The 15,982-nt window shown below is 41.2% G+C and overlaps 1 protein-coding gene across 2 annotated transcripts in view; it reads left to right on the forward strand.

Moving 5' to 3' along the window:
- The window catches only part of NLN (neurolysin), a 220,771-nt gene that overhangs the window by 43,164 nt on the left and 161,625 nt on the right, over nucleotides 1-15,982 (forward strand). For both annotated transcript variants that reach the window (XM_069222853.1, XM_069222861.1), the window contains exons 4-5: nucleotides 1,995-2,102; nucleotides 10,644-10,746. In XM_069222853.1, the coding sequence (XP_069078954.1) occupies nucleotides 1,995-2,102; nucleotides 10,644-10,746 (211 nt within the window). The remainder of the gene's footprint in view (nucleotides 1-1,994; nucleotides 2,103-10,643; nucleotides 10,747-15,982) is intronic.

Below are 15,982 nucleotides of genomic sequence, written 5' to 3' on the forward strand. Positions count from 1 at the left end.
CTGGAAGAAAATCTGGCACAGCAGAGGTCTTGTATTAGTAAGAATACAGCTGATATAAAAGTGAGAATTTAGAATATGTATGCCAGACTTGAGATGTAGAAGCTCAGTTCCAGTTATTTGACGGTATGTAACTATTTGCCACCACCTCCATTTTATCCCTGAAACTTAAACAAAACTGCTCATTGAAAAATTTGAAGTCCTTGAAAAAGTATCACAAGCTACAATGTGTTCATTAGAAGGTGGAAACTGCTGGGGACCGCTTAACTTAATGCCTGTAAGGTTTCAAGCAAATCTTAAGGAAGTTGCCTGCTCAATATCAGCAAATAAATTACAAGAGAGAGGTTGAAAGAACACTGAGACTTTAGAGTGCCACAAGGAAGTGTTGACTAAAATGTAATAAGTCCCCACAAATGACCTGTTCTACAGACAGCCACAGCGGGGGGCCTGTGTGAAGATGAAGGCTGTTTTTTTCCAGCTGAACTGAATAAAATACTACTACTGTACTAAAGGGTGTTCTCCGACAGTGTGCAGTTTAAACAGAAGGACAAAGGGATCATTGTGTTGAGGCCAAAAGAATGTCAACACCTGCTCATTTACTTTAATGATGTGGAAGGAGAAATGTTATCAATGACAGAAGACAAAATATCTGGACCTACTTAGTGGCAAGATATATAGATATTATTTTCCTATATGAGAGCCATTTGGTAAGAATTGATCTATAACAGAATTAGAAGGTCTATCAAATGGTCTGCAAACAATGACAAGACAAGTAGGGTGGCAGTGGGGTAGGGATGATATCCAAGTCACATTTATCAGCGTAAGGCCAGGCACAGTAAGGTGGTTGCTCTTAGCCGTTACTCCCTAAGGGGATAAAAGATGGCACTGCTTAGTATTCATGAGCCCAACACAGCACAAGACAGATTCCTGGTCGATCTCTTCACCAATACATGTTGTAACAGATAACAAGAGATCTGGTAGAAGAGGAACATTAACTTGGACAAGATCATTGAGACCTGCTAACTCAAATACATAATGCAAAACTACAGTGGTCCATCCGGAATCTGTTTATCATCATTGTTGTACACTTAATGATCCATACACAATAGGAAATAAATTCTGAACATGCAGCATATAATACAAACAATAATCACAAAACCACATTGTAAACAAATTCATTTTTAATTATTCCATATATGATTCTAAAAATCCTACCACATCAAGAAAGAAAAGAGGACAGAAAAATTGTACAGAAGTAAAGTGCTGGTAACTAGAAGATATAGAATTAGACAACCAATCCACAATATATCTACAAAAAATCTTCGATTTAAGGAGCCTGTTGGTTGACCATTTGTACAGTTAAGTCAAAATCATTTCTTCTGGGTCCTATTCCCATAATCTCTACTGTCCACATCTTGACTCGATAAACCAATCCAGGCTACAACCATATCATCGAAGTTTTGACCCCATCACAACACATGGGCCATTTCCGTGTTCCCAAGCGGAACTTCATCAGGTACCAGAGGTAGGAAAGTTCCATGCAATTCCTTCTATAGAGCGATATCAACGCCATCTTCCAGTATAGAACTCTTCAAACTGGTCACCAAACTTTCACAGATCTATATTATATAATTTCCTCCATATCCAACATCTTCATACAGCTAGGGGTTGCATTTGTCACTGCAATCATCAACACGGAGGACGGAGGTCTTTTTGTGTGTGGAGTGGAACGATTAACTCTGGCAGGAATTCTAAGGAGTAATTGGGACCTATCACTGAAAAGCATGAAATAAACATCTTCCTTTTCTGTATTAAATGGAGAATCTCATTCATCTGGCAGCAAGACAGTGACTTGACTTAAGTGAGTGGTTAGCTGTATTTCATTAACTTTTAATCTTGCAGCACTCAAAAGCCATAAAAGTGCTATTTTAAAAAAAATACATTTCATAACTATTATTTCTTAAGACTTTGTAGTAAAATAAAACATTTCATTTCAGCGAACATGTGATCTTGAAATTATGCATCCAGAAATGAAAAGGTACTTGGAGAAGTCAATTCAAATCGGAAAACGGAATGGGCTCCATCTCTCCAAAGAAATACAGAAGGTAAGTGCGATTGTTTTTGGAAGATGTACCTTGAATTACTGTAACCCACCAGCAGTGGATCTGCTCCTCTGCTTTCTATCCTCACCAATGACCTCAGATTCTAAAGCAGGCACCCCCCTGAAACACATGAAATAGATCTAATGTATGATTATATTGGTGCAAATTACCAATACTTATACTTATTTCGACCGCTTCTAGGGTGACAATGCATGCCTGCTCAACAGGTATCCCTTGTCAAAAGCTTTGCAGAGGTGCTTTGTGTAGTTCTATGAAAAGGAAAGAAATAACTAAGGAAACCTTGGAACGTTTTTGGGATTCCAAGATATTTTATCATTCAAGTTCCTTTTTTAGGTATCTCTGTATTGGGGTCATAGTGGGCTTTGCATAGTTAATAAATCACCCCACCAGCCGTTCAGTTTTTTCACTGACCTTCAGTGTACGACTGTCAGTAGTTTCTTCCATGTAGTATCTGTTTTCGTTCCCTGCCCTATGCAACTGTTATCTCCAGTCTGCTGTCCCTTGGGTGTTTTCATTGTTTGGCCACTATCAACTGAGGCGTCTTTAATATAAAACTAATAGTGTGTTCAAAGTATTTCTTACACTCTTTTCACTTTGCCATCTTTCTCCTATTGTGCTTTGTTTGTGATTGCCCTCCCTCACGATTGAGCTTACCATGCTTTTATGAGTTCCTTCCCCAGCATCTCTCTATTTCTATTTTGGTGATGATATATATGATATATATAGATATATATATATAGATATATATCTGTCTATATTTAAATATATATTTATCATTACATATGCAGTTGTGTCACTGTCACTCTCCATAAAAATACTTTAGTTGAGTCAGTGAATTTTTTTTGATCACTATCCAGTAGTATTGCTCAACACACAGGCGTACAGAATAGGTGTTCTATCTGAAAATACTATTTATCGTAAATTCACGCTATGCGACCAACCACAAGACACTGCGTGGCTGTGCAGTGCACATAAATCACCAGACCTGGTGTGAGCATAGTGAATAAACTAAACCACATCCTAAGTGCAAGCACAACACAAATACTGCCCATACTAACCACATGCCATGCTTAAGGGTGTCTTCTTGCATCTGACTTGGCTTCTCATCCCGTTAGATAAGTGTCCCACCTAGTGCTTGGCTCAGCCTTTTTTACAGCTATGTAACCTTGTTGACGTGCCCTCTTTCTCATTGGCCCACTTTCTCAGATCCCCAAGCCAAGCATGCATCGCCAGTGCTGCAGGATATTTCCACCCATTTGCATTGCATCTCTTTGCTAAATGAAACAGTGCCTTTACGTTTGGTGAGATGCTTGTTTTCCTAACTCTGGATATTATGCCCAAAAGGCATTTCAAGGGCTCAAGTGTCATTAACATCTCGGTCAAGTCTTCTACTTGTACCCCTCCCCCAGCTGGGCCCAGAATTGTGTTACTATTATGCTTTATCATACCATACGATAGATATCTGCTTCAGTTTGTTTTCCTCTAAGGCGTGCAGACGAAGCACCCTCAAAGCAGCCTGTTCGTTTTGGAGCCAGGGAAGTTTGGTGCTGATAGTAAGCTGCACATGTTTCAGTCTAGGATTTCTAGACACAGTTGCCTCGTTGTCCGGTGCATTCCTCCCACCTGGCGCTGGTGTCTGGAAATACTGTGGACATTGTGGCAAAGCACATTATACAGTGACTGCCACTCTGTCACGTCCATGTGTCTGTAAGAGCTGCAGTGCCTCTGACTTTTGTGGTTGATTTTGTTCCTGGTCCAGACATGCCTAACTGTCTTCACCAGAACTTTATAATTCAGGAACTGACCATGGCCATCCCCACCCCCATCTGCTTTTATGTGTAACATGTATTTTGAGAGCCAGGGGATGAGTTTTTTTTCATAGGCCTCTTGATGTTTTTCTCTCCGGCTTAAACATCCTTTTTATTTTGATTTGCTTTCCCAAATTCTGTCCCATTCTTTGCGAGCTCATCTCCTCTCCTGCCTCCTACACATTTACCCAAGAAGTATTGATTAGCCCAAAGGTGTGCAGATATCTACCCAATTCTCCCTGTCATGTATGGTGTGCGTGCAGCCATGTAAAACAGGGCAGTATTGTGTGTGATCTGACATTTTTTTTAATTAATGATGTTAGAATACATCTCTATTTCTGTAATGTTGCGATCACAGCTCTAATGGGTTTTATGGTGATGGCTTCTTTTAATTGTCGAATACTAACCTAACCACAGAGAAGATCATTAGATGACCTTGTATAACTACCAATGTAAACCAATTTCTAAAGGTGGCCCATATCTGAATCCTTTTCTCCCTCTCACATGTGTAATATATATTTATATATTGTTCCACTTAGATCTTCCTTCTGCTCGATAATTCGATAATTATTATTTTTTCTTCTTACTGTGTCATTTTTACTTAGAGCACAAAAACAGTGTCTTCTAAACAATAGGGCTTGTCTTAAGCTTCTGTTGATACTGAAAGGTGCTTTTTTTCACATCATTCATTATACACACAATCTCCCAATTGACCACTCCCTTCATGGAATCATCTGGTGTCTTGAATAGCTTTTAGGAAGTATTTTGTTCAAACCACTCCTGCTGTTTCCCCCCTGTAGTGATCCTAGTTCTTTATTTGTTCCCCCTTCACCTCATTCTCTGTCACATTTGCATATTGTAAAGTGAGCCACCTTTGGCTGATTGCTCTCCTTTGTGCAATTGTGAGTTTTAAATTCATCCGCTTTTCCATTGGCATGTTTGGGATTGTAAAACCATCTTTCACTCCTACCTCTGTTTTGTTGCATTTCTTTTCCCTTGGTAGCTTGAGAACTCTGTCTAATTTATATATGGGTTCATATGATTCTGTCGTTCTGAACAAGACTAGCTGTAATTTTGGTTTTCACAGAAATGGCAATCAAGCAGTTTTCCAAGGACATCTTTGGACGCCCCCACCACCCATGTTAAATATCATCTCCCACTCTAAATAGTGGACCTCAGCTGCTCAGGTGAAAGTCTCTATTACCTTAACGCGCAAGGCTCTTTTTATTTTGCAGACTTGCTAAATCTCCGTATCCTATGATGCAACCACGCATTAGATTTTGACACTGTTTCAGGTTGTGTACCATGCTGCCTCTCATGTGCCTTTTCCTTGGTGTACTCCGAGTCCAGGATGGAACACATCTCTAGTTGCACTTTAAATTTTAGTTCTATTCCAACCCATTTGGCTGCAAATCAGCGGACCGAGTTTAAGAGCACTGCTTTTTCTGCCTGTTTGATCAACTGCAGATCACTACCTAAGCATGCATTAGATATTTTAGCCTACTTTTGGAGGACAAGTGGGACTTAATGTTTTTAACGGAAACTTGGTTAGATGATTCTTCTTGTCCAGACTTGGCCTTAGCCACCAACCCTGGCTTTCTGAGTCAACATATTAATTGAGCTGACAGAACAGGGGGATATGTTGGTGTTATTTATCGATCAACTGTATTTGTTTAATTTCTAAACTTTTGAGCATAGGTTCCATTGAAGGCCTCTCCTTTTCTGTTGCTCTAGGACCTTCTTCCACTCTCTCAGTTGCTTTAATTTACAGACCTCTTGAAGGATTCTAATGAGTCGGTCTTTCGACTTTCTGATCTGTTGGCCAACGATCATTACTACACTCCAACTTCATAGTTCTTGGTGAGTTCAATTTACATGCAAACAAGACTAACTGCCCTACAGCCTCACCATTTTTTGACTACATTAGAGGGTATTAACTTAAAGCAGCTTGTGAAGGAACCAACACGCAAGGCGGGTCTTACTACGGATCTTATTTTTTCCAGCTCTCTAAATCTCTCAGTTAGGCCAGCTTTGCAGCTAACCTGGTTTGATCCTTTTTTGATTCCTGTTATAATCCCCACTCCCTTGGTGTGTAAGCAGCAAAATATTGCTTATAAAACATCTAGAGCGCTCTAATTGAGACACTCCAATCCACACCATTGGAACTATCGGGATCCGTGGAGCTGGACGTAGAAAGCAATAATGGCTGGCTTGCAGAGGTGTCTGATCTTATTGCTCCTAAAAAACCCTCTGTTAGTAGAAGATCTACACCATCCGATCCGTGTTTCTTGATGGACTTAAAAAAAGGAAAAGTTTCAATGTAACCGGTCAGAACGTTTATGGTGACAATCTTACGATGCAGAATCCAAAAGTGCAGATCAGACAGCTCTGAAAAGAGATCATAAATCTATCTGTAGAGCCCATAAGGTGTATATCTCCTCCTCCATTACTGCAGCTGCCAATACACCGCGGGAGATTTGTAAAATGGTAAATTATTTTCTTTCCCTGAGTGCTCTTCAGAGCAAGCCTGCCCCATCTGCAAACTTTTGTGAAGAAGTTATTTTATAATAAGATTTGCTCTATCTATGACCACTTCCCTATGAAAACTGCAGTTTCGCCTGTCACTGAGTCATATTCAACATCTGGATCCCTTATTTCCAATTTTAATCCTTTGGAGACTCTATAGCGGAACTGGCCAGATGTAAGTCCGGATCTCCCCTTGACCAATGTCCACCAGACAAAAATGGCATCCGCTCTAATGAATCCAATTTTGAATAAACTGATAAACTCCACCCTTAAATCAGCTCCTGTTCCTAAATGCAGGAAACAAGCCCTTCTGCTTCCATTACTTAAGAAACGCAATGCAGACCTCCGTATCTTAAGTAATTATAGAATCTTCTGTCTGCGGGGGGAGATGCTGGAGAAGCTAGTGAATAGACAATTGTCTCCTTTTTTGGAGTCGAATCATCCTTTACATGATTCTCAATCTGGCTTTAGGTCTGGATACATCACAGAATCAGACTTGCTGGAAGTATCATATTTATCCTCAGCTTTTGACACGGTTTCCCATGAGATTCTCCTGAGCAAATGCAGGAAATTTGGGATGCAAGTCCAGGGCTTATCTTTGTTCAAACCTTTTTTGGGTGGACAGAACACAGTTGGTGTCCTCTTCCCTCAGGTGCTGTAGCCCCATTCCACCCACTCAACACCTTGCTGTCTCTGTATGGCTGCCGGAAGAGCCAGTTCAGCTTTGAGAACATTTATTCTGCCCCGGACCTACAAGGGAGAGCAAGTCTCAAACTTTCGTCCTTCATCTCTCATGCTGGTTTGAAACAGCACTGCAGTTGTTGGCAGGTCTGCGTGCCCAAGCCACTGTCGGGTGACTGCATATGTCAGACCTGGCACGCTGCAAGACACTCTCGAGGGATAGATGATGCACACATACATTAGATTTTTCGTGTGATTGACCACATTTAAGTGCTTATTTTTATTTTTCAGATTGTGTTTTTATAGGGGTGGTTACAGGTTGTTGATTAACATTTCTAGGCTTCAAGAAGCAACGCTATAATTTCACACCCTTGCCACTTTCCTTCTGTCCACCTTCCCACAAATGTTTTGGGCTATTTTCTGTATATATCGTCTACTGAAGACGAAGCCCCCCCCCCCACCACAAACGCTTCCATTAATAAAAAAAACACAATGAAAGGGAAGTCGACCGTCGACTGGTACATTCTTCCGGATGTGCAAAATCTGAATATGTTTGGTTGTGTGTGTTTCCCCACAAACCTTTGGGTGATGTACACAGCAAAATAAGTATAGGCATTTGAGCCACCTGGAGACCAAGAGTACACAATCACCCTGACGCTGAAGAGTTGAATGCCAACACACAGTTCATGTTAGTGCTTGTGTTGTGAAGTCTCTCAAAACAATTACTATCAAGAAGTCTAGTATGCTCTTTATTATTAATATCCGTAGTTCTACTATGCTATGTGTTCCTGTTAAATAGAAAGGTCCTGGAAGAAAAGACTGATTTTTTTTCTTTCCTGTCCACCTCAATCTGATAGCAGTTCAGTTGCTGTTTGTTAATGCAACCAGGTGAGTCTCTGCTGCCCCCTCTGCGGTCACATTATTTTATAACTGCCCTGTGTCCTCCCAGGCTCTTCATGCTTTTTCCCTTGTTTTATGCTGCCTTTTGTGGCGCCATATTCTTGTATTCTTGGATTGCATTTTGCACATAACCTTCAAGTAATTCATCACGTTTTTCAACTCTGTGATTCTGGCATGCATTAGCCGCATGCGCACATCTTTTGCATTTAAATTTTTTGTCCGGGCAGACCTTTACGCAGGCTAAATGGTTCCCATTTAAATCTATGCTTGCAGCTTTGCACTGTTCTGTAAGATTGCCAGTGACGTGCTACAGCAAGGATTAGGCCTCTGAGCGTGGTGGTGGTGGTGGTGGGGGGGGGGTGCATAATGCAATGGGAGAGGTAGTATATGGTAAGAGTATGTGGTAGGGTGGTTGGAGACGATAATAGAGGAAAGGCTAACGATGTCTGACACATTATACAGGGCAGTGACATTTATGGTCACACATAAACATTGACTTAGAGTATTTTGTGCAATTGAAAATGCTCAAGAACAACTGATCTGTATATGAAGTTGGAAAGAGGTCAGTATGTCTAGGTTTAGTCATATGTGTTCACTAATGGTTGCCACCAATGAGTAGTTGGGTCAAGCCCCAAAAATGCAAACACCTTTTTATGTTGACTGGAGTAATTGTTCGAAGGATTGATGAATTAACTGCATTGCTATAGAACAGCTATAGTTGCATAATTTAAGTATTTCAAATGTATAATAATTGTTTTTATGTGGCGCTTTATAGTGCATTTCTAAGTGCTGAAAATAGCATACCCTACTATTACCCACTTTATGGTGCTTGGTTTACTGACCTTGGAATGATGTCAGGCTGAGTGTGTGTTACCGAGATTCGAGCTCATAGAGCCGGATGTTTCAAAATCCCTTTTTGCATTCCCTAAATAGTGAATTTTAAGAAATCGCTATTTAAGGAATGCAAAATGGTATGTAATAAAATAGGGGATCCCTAATAGCGATTCCTACAAAATCATTATCACTGTTTGGGATTGCGACTCCATTCTTTACTATAGGACTGAAGGCCCATAGGTGCAAATGGTTCTGCATTACCTAAATTGCGATTTCCTATTAGGAAATTGCAAAAATTGGGAAATGCAAAACCAAGGGTGCTGATGGCCCAAGGCCTCCTTTGATGCACCCTGAAAATAATTTATGCACATGTAAAGCACACACATGCCCTAGGGGCATGTGTGCGCTACAGGGCACTTAAAACAAAAATGACTTTTTGAAAATTGCATGTGGTTACCACCAACTTGGGTTTGGTGGTAATAGTATTTCCTAAATTCCCATCTCGCATTTAGGAAATGCTTGCTACATGTCCTAGGGAATCACAAATAGGTAACCCCTATTTGATATTTAGGGAATCGCAAGTTGCAAATACGTATTTGGAGTTGCAATTTTATAAAATCACAGAAAATTACGATTCACTAAAATTGCACTGCCTATGCCTTTCATACATCTGAAAAGGCTATTTTGCATTTGCAAATGGTGACATTTACTGATTCGCATCGTTTGCGAATGCAAAATGGGTTGATACATCTGGCCCATAGTCTTCTGATCACTTTTTGACTGTCCTTATGGTTGTCATTTTAGGTCATTCCCCTATTTATTACTATGCCCAGTTAGCAAATGCATTGTAAATAGTATTTAACTAATCAAAAAAATGAACTGACAGTGTCTGCAAGAGCTGACCGTGGCATTAAAAATTGTGGGGTAGTCAGACAAAACTGCAGGATTCAGGTCTCTAACATGTATGATTCAAGACGTGGTGGATGTACTCACTTTCTACCTTTGCTAGCATGTAGACTGTCATCTTGATGTGAATCACCCTCAGTAATTAATCAGTGATAAAAACAGATGGAGGGGGATATTTGAAGCATCTGTGCCTTCTGCTTTTTTCCCTTAGTGTATCTAGATGTCACATGCTTGTGATTTAGTCTGTTTGTGTTTGCATTCTAGCTCATTGCGCCGGAGTTAATACTGTATTGCCTCTAGTCATACTTGATTAGGCCCAAGTGTTGAACTATACTTAATATCAAATATTCTGACAAAAATAAGCGAGCTTGTGAGTAACACGCAGATGTTGTTGGATGAGTCACTAAAATGGAAGTGGTAGAAGAATGAAAGGTGACTTGCGAACAATGCATCACAGGATCTAATTTGTATGAGAAAGCAGGCTATAAAGAATCGGGAACTCGGAGAGAGCAGCACATCCGAGCACCTCTGATGCAGGAGAGGGTGGAGTTAATTGACAGCTCTACATGGGACCCTTCTCTCAGTAATTCTGCTTCAGAAAGGATACCGTAGGGAAAAGAGACTGGTCACCACTAAATGTTCACCATACCTCAATAATTGCATAGATAGTCCTGGTCGTCATGCAAAATACAATCTACAGACAGCATACAATGAAAATGGCAAACAGAAGTCTCCTATTTGTTAAGGAACATGCTTCTGCAAGAGAAACCATGGCATGCATGCATTCGTATATAAAGATGAGGAACTATGACATTTTGCAAAAGGTGATACCGGGCACTAACCTGCTTGCCTCAATTTATATTTACAGGAAATAACATCAATAAAGAAAAAAGTAAACAACCTTTGCATAGATTTCAACAAAAATCTCAATGAGGAAAATACATTCCTTATTTTCTCAAAGGACGAACTTGGTGAGTATTTTTCCAGATGTATAATTTCGTCTACTAGCAGCATAAGTGTATAAAGTGAGACATGTTAGTCAACGTGCTCTATCAGATTATTATGAGTTTGCTTTTGAAATGTTTTAAGCTTTTGCAGTACAGAGAAAAATAATAAGATTTGCTACAAACAATCTCTAATGAGTGGAATGTCCTTAGGAAACAATTAAAAAAGAGCTATTCAATTTATATAGCACCTTTTTGCCCCTGTTAGTGCTATACCAAATGTGTGTAACGCAGTGGTGGTAGGTTGCATGTGTAATAGGAAAAAAATATTAAATACTGACACATACAATAGAAAAAACCCAACCACCTGCCAAAAATGCTGTGTGCCGTTCACGATAAAGAGCCAGTTTACCAAACAGTTTCAGTCTTTACAAGTGCCTGTGCTTTTTTTTCAGTTAGGAATGTGAGAATAGACAATTATATTTTCTCTTCAAGTACATGACATGTTTATAACAATAAAATGCTGTCCACACATCCACACAGTACATAGGATGGCCAGCATCAGTTGTTTATTTTAAATTTTAACACGGCATAAAGTCTACGTAAGCATAGTCCTAAATACATTTGACAGTATAACTCAAATGTCTTATCGATGAGAGCATTGTTTATGGTCGCCTCAACCGAAGTATACAATTTCCCTATGCTATGCCATATGTTTTCAGGATACATAAGTATACACTAATGCACCTTTTTGGTTTTAACTGTTTTTATAAATTACCTTTGAACACAAATATAGAAATTGATTTAACATTTTGGGTTTTTAATGCATGAGAAAATCACTAATTTCACCCTTTTGATGCAAAAAAAAAATAATATAACTCACACCTATCTGGTAGCTTGAGCATGTCATACAATGTTAGAATGTTTCGTTTAGTCATGCATAGAGTGCTATATTTGAGAAGTGTGTTGCTTTTGATTCAGGAATGTTATGCTAATTTAGGAAATGTTGATAGAAGTTAGTAGCTATGTGGGACGGTCTGTGTTTATCATCAATGTGATACTCCTAACATTGAGGAACCCTGTATTTGTAAAGATGACCATTGCTACAATTTTGGCCGCCAAAATCTACAATTACCTCATCATATTTATGAGTTTATTCAGCACCCTTTCTCCAGGGTTAAGTAATCCAGTTACCAGTAATTGCTCTGAAACGCCGGGAAGAGTAGCTATTGAAATTAATTTGTGCATACAAATTTACATTCAGGAGCTGTCTTTGTTAAAACCTGTTTTGGCCTGGCAGTTAATACCAATCAATTGCTGTGCACACAGAATTGTAATTGTTGTACAGTGCTTACACAGGGGTGCTACATTTGTAGCATAATTGCCAGAAAGATGGAAATACATCTGTGTCTTCAAGGTGCTTGTGGAAATTTGCCTATCTGATTTTAAGAGTATAATAGAATTGTGAGTGTTAAACATTAGGTCTCTAGTTTGCAGAGACATGCACCCTGTCCAAGTAGGGACCACAATCCTAGACAGGGTAAGTCAAATACACGACCTAAATTAACCTGTGCTCACCCTCTGGTAGCTTGGCTCAGAGCAAGCAGGCTTATCTTAAAAAGCAATGTGTAAAGTATTTGGGTAACACACATAGCAATCGCAGTGGGAACACCACAGAAAGACTCCACACAAGTGTAGGAAAATAAAGTTTATTAATCTGTGTAAATCACAAGCAAAACATCAAAAAGCCAATCAATAGATCAAAAGATACGATCTTCGCAGAAATCAATATAAAAGCAGTCATAGATGCGCATGTGTTCTTTTTAGAGCCTTTACGGTAATTATGCTCAGTGGTACAACAGTCAGAATTAGGGTCGGGGCTAAGCACACCCCTTCGCTCAAATACATGTGGAGATTTTCGCCTCTGTGATGGCTGTTGGCGAGCCGTGACCACAGGTCCCGCAGTGCAGGGATATTGTCGTGCTGCAAAGCAACTGCCGAGTAGGTGCTCCTGCTGTTCGGATGTCAGCGGGCCTCTTGCATGGGACCCATGATGCTGGACATCATGGGTCCCATGCGAGAGGACAGTGAGTTGGGCTGCGATGCATCACTTGGATGAGGCGCTCCTTCTGTCTGGGTGTCGGTGGCTTCTCACACGGGGCCTGAAGCGCTGGGAGACATGTGGCAGTGTGGTGCAGTCAGTTAGGAAAGTCCGCTAGCACCTAGATGACGGAGAGGCTTGCAACCAGCAGGCAGGGGCAACGCTGCTCCTAGGTTGATCAGTGAGCACATGTCACTCGGCACTGTGGAATGGGACGCTGTTGTAGATGACCTGCTAAACACCCTGGCAGTATTTGTCTCCGGGATCGACAGTAAGTTGGAAAAATTCAACGCACTAATAACAAGGGCGCAAGTCAATCACTCCAATGACTTTACAATCTGCTCCTGTAAAGAGGTAGTAGAAAAGATATCCCAACTGCCGCAAATCTTAGAGGGAATACTTCAAGAAGTCCGCTCCACCAGGAAAGATGAATATACATGTATTAAACCGCTCGCCACCATTCTGAAACCCACCCCGAGGGAGCCGAAACAAAAAGAGCAGCAGCCCCTTCCCTCCCTGGCGCCCGCTCCATCAATTTTAAGTGAGGAGAGAACTTTGGCCTACAGCCGCCAACTAGCAAGCGCTCGAATGGAACCTATGGTGAATCATCCTCCGCTACAGTCCATCAATAAGCCCAGGAATCCTGAGTCTACCACAACCCGGACCCTCTCAAAAAGAGAACGAAAGCGGGCAAGGAAGGGAAGGAAGTCCGCCCAACTTTATCAACTCAACTCGTCAAAGGATCCACCTAAAGACCAGGCGACGTCAAATGGTGGGTACAATAGAGACATTATCACCCACATAAGTACAAACTCTAACACAATAGTAGATGGGATAACATTCCCCGCCTCAGCAGACACTACCCACTTAACAAAGTCCCCCCCGAGACCACACGAAACAATTGGCACTACAACAAACGTAAGACCTAGCCCCACAAGGGGTCAGCAGAGCAAAAAATTAAAACCAATTGCGCCTGCGCTGTCCCCCCAATTAACACTGGTCAATGTGGACAGCAAGACTGCAATTAGTCAGAGAGAAGATGACTATAAGGTTCAAGACCGGCACATAGAGCAAAATCAGTCACTTATAACAGACACGAATACCCTCCAGTTACTCTGGATTCCAGAATTCACCTCCAGGTCCTCCACAGATGTTCTTAATCGATCTTCTATCTTAAGAATCATAAAAGCCTTACCGGATCTTCAGTTTGTGGCCTCGAAGGACCTCACAGCTATAAAATGTATTCAAGCAAGAGGCAACCAACACACAGATCCAACACTTACCATCTTCTCGGCTCCAGATATCCCAAAGCGGATCATGAAAAGAAAGGACCTTTTGAAAGACTGGGGCATTGCGGTAACCATCTACAAAGGAGACCGCTATCCAACCCCGTTACTATCCCCACAATACCTGGGAACCTCCAAAGGCGCATGGTCGGTTCTGAAAGGAGTACATCAGGCCAGCAGACCCATCGAAGAAAGGTGCAGTGAGGAGAACCCACCTACACACCCGCTGACAGTCCAAGTATGGAGAGAAGAAGGGAGGGAAAGAGTGGTTTTGGGTCAACAAAAGTACCCAGAAAGGGAACGGGTAGCGACGGTTTTACCCCCAAGACTGATGGGCAACAATTGAATTGGTAAGGATCAACCTGCACACGGCATTTTATCCATCTGCTCCTGGAATATCGGTGACCTTCGGTCAAAACTGGAGGATCCTGCAGTAATACATTTTTTTCAGCACTTTTGACATCTTACTCATACAGGAATCCTGGGCAATGGAATCAATACCGATAATCGGATTCATGGAATATCATAACCCAGCAACGAAAACAAATAGGCCCGGTAGGCCAAAGGGAGGCCTTGCCATCTACATTAGTACCAGCCTTTTAGTAAAAATCTCTGAGTGTAAGGAGGAAAACCAACCTTTCCAATTTCTCCAGCTAGACGATTGGGGGAAAAACACACAGGAGCCATTGATTCTGGTCAACACATACATCAATCCTAAAAATAAAAAAATCGAAGCAAATACATTTTTAACGCAACTATTAAGGATAAAAGGTACAGTAAAATCAGCATTCTGGTTAATATCGGGCGATTTCAATCTCGGCTTATTTCACATCCCCAGTGAGGATCACACCCAAACAGTGGCAAGAATGCCTAGCCAAACCCTCCCCAAAAAACTCCGGAAAGACAAAATAGGGGAGAGTTTTATACGCACCTGTGAATTAGTAGGCCTCTTCGCGCTAAACGGAAGGAAATGCCCCGATATCCCACCGGCATGGACAAGATTCTCCGGGAAATCAGTCTCCTATCTAGACTACACTTTAGTGTCCCCTGCTTTATATAAGTTAGTAAACACCTTCACCATCATAGACCGCACGGAAAGCGACCATAAGCCACAGGTATTGGGGATCTGTGCATCACCGCAAAAACCGGAGAAAGTGACAGCCCTAAACGGGACACTAGGCACCGAAAATCTAAAGCGACTCAAATGGTCCTCAGACACCATCAAAACCCAGGCAGAAGAGGCCCTACGAAACCTAGAATCAAATACCACAAGTGGGGCAAAGCTGACAACAGTCTGGGAGAACTTTGCCTAGATCTCACTAAAAAAGATTCCTTATGTAACACAAGAAAGGGAGCGCAATTGAATCATCGCCAAAGTTCACTTCTACCGCTGCCAGTGCGCAAAAGGAAAGCAGCCGTAGGGAAATTACTAAGGTCTCTACGTAAATCCCCAGATAATGTATCAACAATAACTGCCTTGAGAGAGCAAAGGAAGTTGTACAAAAGGGATCTATGGTCCTTTAAAAAAGTCCAAAAGGAGGACTTGTGGGCCAAACTACATTTTGCGACTAAAACATCTGATTCCAAAAGATTTTGGAAAATCATCAATATAATAGACAATGGCGCAAAAGCAGGCAATAACGCAAACATAACAGAGGAAGTATGGGTATCCCATTTAAAGTCCCATCTAAAAGAACGGATCATCAAAGAAGGACCTCAAATTCAGTCGCACATGATTAGCTGGGATCCCAACATCCCGGAACCTTTGAAATTTACGGCACCAGAATTACTAAAAATCATCGGGAAGGCACGAATGGACTGCGCTCCCGGCCCCAATGGCCTACCGCAAGCACTATTTAAACAAGAAACAGAAAGA

The sequence above is a fragment of the Pleurodeles waltl genome, chromosome 1_1 (genome assembly GCF_031143425.1).
Source record: "Pleurodeles waltl isolate 20211129_DDA chromosome 1_1, aPleWal1.hap1.20221129, whole genome shotgun sequence".
NCBI lineage: Eukaryota > Metazoa > Chordata > Amphibia > Caudata > Salamandridae > Pleurodeles > Pleurodeles waltl.